At 56.1% G+C, this 6,098-nt stretch overlaps 1 protein-coding gene across 2 annotated transcripts in view; it reads left to right on the forward strand.

Annotated features, from left to right (window-relative positions):
- Positions 1–4,855, forward strand: part of ZBTB16 (zinc finger and BTB domain containing 16) — a 183,042-nt gene extending 178,187 nt beyond the window's left edge. For both annotated transcript variants that reach the window (XM_029956190.1, XM_029956191.1), the window contains one exon: positions 1,864–4,855. In XM_029956190.1, the coding sequence (XP_029812050.1) occupies positions 1,864–2,093 (230 nt within the window). In that variant the 3' untranslated portion in view covers positions 2,094–4,855. The remainder of the gene's footprint in view (positions 1–1,863) is intronic.
- The last annotated feature ends 1,243 nt before the right edge of the window (positions 4,856–6,098 follow it).

Genomic DNA, 6,098 nt, shown 5'->3' on the forward strand with positions numbered 1-6,098 from the left:
ATTGACCTCCCAGGCAGTCGTACCAACGGCTCAAGGATGATGTGCAAGATGATGTCTGTCCCTGAGTCCTGACTTGGGGTCGAGCTGGCCTGCTTCCTGAAAAGTAGAGGCCGGGGTGGTCTCTTGTTACTGGGGTTAGAGTAAGACGTGGGGGGCGGGGCACCGGGTCTGGTTAGGATGAGGGTTGGATTGAGTTCCTCTTAGAAATCAGGGGGCCGGATGTGGTTACTCACCCCTCTTGTGGAAGACGTTTTACCCGCTCACAGGGCCTTCACGTTCCCTTCTGTGTAATGACCAGAGGTGGGATCTGAGGACAGAATGAGTGGACGTGGCCCTGGGGCCCAGAATCACCAGATCTGGGGGCCATGGAAGGCGGGAGCAGGCCTGCACCGGCCCGCGAAAGCCCATCTTGCACATCTGTCCCCAAGTGCAGTGACATCACCTCAGTTGCTTAAAAGCAGTTGGGGTCGGAGTAGTCCCAGCACGGCCGTGGGCCACCGCTACAAAATCGGGCCTTTTAGCACAGCCCGTTGTTAGCCGTTTACCAGCAGCACGTTGTAGATTGGGGGGGAGGTGGATATTCAGAAGGACTTCCCATGAGGATAGAGGATCTGGGAAACTTGGGAGCCGCCTCTGATCGGGGGACGCAGCCATCTGACAGGCCAGAGGTGACTCAGACAGGGCATGCTGACTGAGGGGAGAGCATGCTTCTGTGGGTGGGGGTGGGGGGCGGGGGAGGAGGCAACCAGGAGAGGGAGGGTGCGGTCATGGCCGTGTGCTCTCACCTCCAGCCTGGGCCACAAGGAGAGCCCCCGGCATTTCCCAGAGCCCTGGGGCTTCCTTCGCCCCCTGCCGGGGATGTGACCTGGCAAGCGGATCATTAAATGCATCGGTGGTGACTATTGTAAATAGCAGGTCGATAGTTAGATCACTTTGGCTGTTCATTACTTCATTATTTGCTGGGGCCTCTGCACAGAGGAGTATCGATAGCGAGATGGCTGGCCAGTTAATTACTGTATCGAAACAAGGTTCCCTCACACCCTCTGCTCAGCTCCAGGGAACTCGAACTGGGAGGAGGCTGGGCAGCGGCCAGGGTGCGGCTGGGCACTCCCAGGCTCTCTGTCCCTCTCCCCACTCCAGCCCCACTGGGAAGGCAGGGTCTAGGGCACCTGCTTGGAGCCTTAGAGGACTAGGCGTCCCAAATGGAGCACATCTGCAGGATGGGATTCCCTCACTTTCATCCCCTTCCTCCCCGCCAGCGATAGCCCAGAACGGACTGTATCACCTTGTTCCCCTGGTAGGAGCATCCCCAAGGACTTTCAGGGCCCCGCTGCCCCTTCTCTAGACCCCCACATCCTTTCTTTGGAAAAGGGAAGAGTCTGGACTTTTGGGAGAGTTAAGCAGAATAAGGCAGGGCTAAGGGTGTGCTTAGCAACAGCACAGCCCCTTGCTACATGAGGCTGGTGTCATCCACAGCCATGGAGTCCCTCTGAGCTACAGAACATACAGTTCCAGAGGCCCTAGCCACACTTCAGGTGCTCAGTAGCTCTGTGTGGCCAGTGGCTACCATATTGGATGGTGAATCCACACTTCAGATGCTCACTCAATAGCTCTCTTTGGCCAATGGCCACCATATTGGGTGATGCACCCACGCTTCAGGTGCTCAGTAGCTCTATGTGACTAGTGGCCACCACATTGGATGGTGCATCTGTCATCGCAGAAAGTTCTAGTGGGAAGTGGCGAAGCTAGAGGAGCCGAAGTCTCCAGAAAGCCTGGGTGTGGAGCGAGGGCCCAGAGCAGCCCTGCGGAGCCCCTCACAGCCCTCCCCCTGTGTCCCGGCTCTCTCCTGCCCTCCCCCCACAGGTGAGAAGCCCTTCGAGTGTAAGCTGTGCCACCAGCGCTCCCGGGACTACTCGGCCATGATCAAGCACCTGCGCACGCACAACGGTGCCTCGCCCTACCAGTGCACCATCTGCACCGAGTACTGCCCCAGCCTGTCCTCTATGCAGAAGCACATGAAGGGCCACAAGCCTGAGGAGATCCCGCCCGACTGGAGGATAGAGAAGACGTACCTCTATCTGTGCTACGTGTGACGCGAGATGCGGCAGGGGCGGGGGCGCGGGCAGCCGGGAGACCAGAGTTTGAGCAGGATGAGGTGGAGGAAGGTCTGGGAGGAAAAAAAAAAAAGAAAAAGAAAAAAAGAAAATAGAAAAAAAAAAAAAGGAAAAAAAAAAAGAGAGAAGAAAAAAGGAACCCTGACAGCTGTCTGGCGTCGGACTGTCTCTGGAGCCCAAGGGACCTGATGCCCGGACACCGCCCCTCCCCGGGGCCTCGGTCCCTCCTCCCTGGCTGGAGGTCGGCTTCGTTTTCTTGGGTTGGGGTGGGCATGGTCTGTTTAGCTCACTTGGTGGCATATTTTTCTCTTCCCTCCACCCAGACCCTCCTTTTGCATCCAGAAGTGGAGGCTAGGGAGGGGGTGAGGGGTGCTGTGGTCAGAGCCAAACAGTCTTTGCCCGTCCCCCTCAGAGGGAGGGGGCCCGCAGGTGGCGGGGCTGGGCCAGGTCACGGTCACTCGTCGATGGTCACATGGCAGCTCTGGTTTGCTGGGGGCAGGGTGGGATGGGAAGGGCTCCCCCTCCCTCCCCCCCCATCAGTTCATCTGTTGTCCCCCCAGCTCTGCCACATGGGGCGTCCCCCAAGGGGTTCAGTAGCCTTGTGGCTGCTACCCCTCCCCCAGCTCCTTGCTCCTGGCCTCCAGGAGGCCGCTCCCCAAGTGCAGGGGTGCCCAGCCCCTCACGCAGCAGGTGGCACCTTCCTCCTGGCTTAGCTCCCTAGCTGGGAAGCTGCATTGGACTCCAGAGCCCACCCCACAGCCCCCTCCGCTTTCTGAGAACACAAAATAAACGGAGTAACCCACCCTCGTCACGCCCTGTCATGAGCGAGGTTCCTGCTGAGCTGCTTTCGCTTCCAAAATGGGAAAACATAACTAACCATATCCCGTCCCGTCCCACCGAGTAAACGCACACCAATCCCTCCCGCCCCTGCTTCAGTCCCTAGGAGGAGGCGTCCATGAGAGGGCTCGCTGTTCCAGGGAAAGATGTGCCCAGGTGTGCCCCGTACCTGGAGAAGAGGACACCCTGCTCAGGGGTCGGGCTAGCCGGCTGGGGGGGGGGGGGGGGGACCCCAGCCCTGGTCCAGAGCGCAGCACAGAGTTCCTGGCTCTCAGGGCAAAGCCCCCACCCCTGCCCCCGCCCTGTCCACAGGGAGGAGGAAGGAGAGGAGGAAGAGGAGTTGAAAGCGCTTTGGCCCTTGTGTTAATGTTTTGCTTCTTTTCTGGGTCCCCTGATCCCTCGTTAGCACATTGTACTTGAATTACCTCAGTTTTTTGTGACCTCATGAGCTTTTTTAACCCCTGTATCTCTTTTTTGGTTGGGGGTTGGAGGAATGGGGAGGACATTTCTTTTCTGTTTCTTGTATGAATTAATAGTTGGTTTACTAGACTGCAGCTGGCCACAGCCCTTTGCCATCCCCGCTGGGCGGAGCTGGACGGACGGAGTGAAGTGCTCAGGATCTGAACGTGAGAGCCGGGCTTGGCGGAAGGTGGGCGGAAGGGAGGGGGCCGGGGGGCACTCTGGAGTCACTGTTGGCCCTGCCCGGAGCCCCCGGAGTCCTCTGCGCCCAGCAAGAGTTCAGCCCAAAGCACTCTGGAGAAGATCCTACCTTTCTTAGAATTTGCTGGCTCCTTTGGGCCTGAGGGCCTGTATTATTCAGCTCCCTGCAACCGTGTGCGTTATCCTTGTCAAAATGGGTCTCTTTTGCAGGGCTGGCGTGGGGATGAGCCAGCCTCTGTTCTGTTGCGTTAGGGTAGGGGTGTTGTTTTTCTAAAAGCTACCTCTTAAGTTCCTCCAGTTCTCCTTTTGCTCCTGCTGCTCTGTTCCCTCCTCCCCGCAGCGTCCCACCCCGAATTTTGGAAAGCACATTTGCAGTGTTTGGTTTGCTTTGGGATGGGCCCTCCGTTTCATCTCACGCTTTATTTGTAAGAGTTCGCTTGTTTGCTTCTTTTTTTTCTTTCCTTTCTCTCTCTGAGAAAGTTGTGGCTGCGTTTTTATCTTAGGGTTTTAAAAGTGGTTTTGGGGAAGCAGTTTTGGGGAGAAGGGTTGTGAGGGCGCAGGTGCTGCTGTGACCGCCCCCCTCCCTCGGCCCCGTCCCTCCTGCCTCTCCCCTGCAGTCTCGCCCGCCAAATCTGAAGGCCTTAAACGTTGTGTGTTGGGGGGATCTGAACTTGGGGGGACTGGGTCGCTAGACTGTCGGTCAGGGATGACGAGGTAGGGAGGGTCCTGTTTTGCAGTTGTCATAATGACCTAGTGCTTTGGAAAGGACAAAAAAGTTAAACTTGAACTACGTGACTAGAGCGGTTGTGTTGATAATGTGAAAAGAGGGGCATGGCTGGGGGAGGGGCGGTCTGTAAGAAATGTTGATGCACTATGCGCCCCCCAGCCCAGGAAGAAGGGGCTCTGTGGCCCTCGGGGGGTCTGAACGCCCCCCAGAACGGTATTTTAACAGCAAGAGCTCACACAACTTCGGTGGGGAAGGGGAAAAGAAAAAAAGAAACTATTCCATAGAACGAGCTGCCCCCTCTCTCCCCCACCCCCCACCCCCCGGCACCCTTGCCGCGCAGCCTGGGTCTCCTGCCCTGTTCATAAACACTGAGAGGGTTGAGCTAATATTTACAAATTGTAATATTTTTGTAATGTTTGTTAGTTCCTTCGTCCATTCTACAGACCTTGCCCTTTCCTTTTGTAATGTGAATAGGAAAGAAAAAAGACAAAAAAAAAATCCACCACCACCACCAAACTACCCCTCTGTGTGTGTGTGTGTGTATATGTGCGCGCGTGCGTGCGTGTGCTTTTTGTGTGTGGCTGTGTGTTCAATCATGCAGCGTCGTTGTAATCTGGTGTTGCAGCATCGGATGGTACTAAATGAGCACCTGTCTTCCCCCGCCACCCCTGAGGGACCCTCGCGGGGAAGTAAGGGCAGAGGGCCGGGGGTGGGGGAGGGGTGGGCTCTGAAGGACACTGAATGGAGACCGGGTGTTGACCTGGCTCCCCTCTCCCCCACGAAGCGTCAACGCCCCAAGAGAGTCCACCATGCCTCTCTGCTAGGTTCCTACTCACAAAGACGAAATAATTCTGTCCTTGCCAAGGCGAAGGTCAAAAATTATCTGGAGTCTTCAGATGTGTAAAGGGGGCTGGGGAGACTGGGGGGGTGCCGTTTCCCCAGGTGAGAGGAGAGTGTTCTTACTTCCCCTTCATTCTGCCATCTGGCCCCTTGGCCACCTGCTGCCTTTAGCTGTGGCGCCGCTGACAACCGTCCCGCTGCTGCCTTACCCAGCATAGCGAAAATTCTCCGTCCGGGAAAGTCCGAGCTGCTTCATGGTCCCTTTCTAGTGTTCGGCTCCTACAGGCATGTCCCTTAATGCTTTTGGTGACATTTACCCATCATGTGCTCTTCCCTATCACTCCTTCACTCATTCAAAGCATTAAAATCCTATGTGTATATAGGATAGACAAATATATAGATATATATATATATAGCCAGAGAGAGATATAAAATAGTAAATATCATTGCTGCTTTGGGCTGCTTTGGAGGAGGCCACGGATACGGGAAGGCAGATCTGGGGTGCCGGGGTGGGCAGGGAGGCTGGGGCCCCGGTGATTCAGTACAATCCAGGGATGCAATGCAGGCTTGTGTAGTCTTTGTGCCTGAATGTTTCTCCATGTGTAGAAAAAACACAATATTTGCTGCAATTTTTCACAAGTGTATGGTACCCTTCTGGAGGCTGTTGGGACAGCCGGTCACAGGGGTGTTAAGGCCCTGGGGAAGGGGGGCCATTTGGCTTATACCTCCTTACAAGGGAGTGAGCAGTGGCAAGGCGGCCTCTGGACTTCGTGCACAGGGGCGGAGGGGCAGGAGGAGATTTGCAGAGTCCCCTGCAAGTCCAGTAAGAGGGAAAACCGGGCGCCATGTGTCAGAAAAGCAGAGAAAAGATCAGACGCTGCTCTGGGTTCCTAGGCCTGCGTTCGATCTTTTTCCACTTC

This window comes from Suricata suricatta, chromosome 11 (genome assembly GCF_006229205.1).
Source record: "Suricata suricatta isolate VVHF042 chromosome 11, meerkat_22Aug2017_6uvM2_HiC, whole genome shotgun sequence".
Taxonomy (NCBI): Eukaryota; Metazoa; Chordata; class Mammalia; order Carnivora; family Herpestidae; genus Suricata; species Suricata suricatta.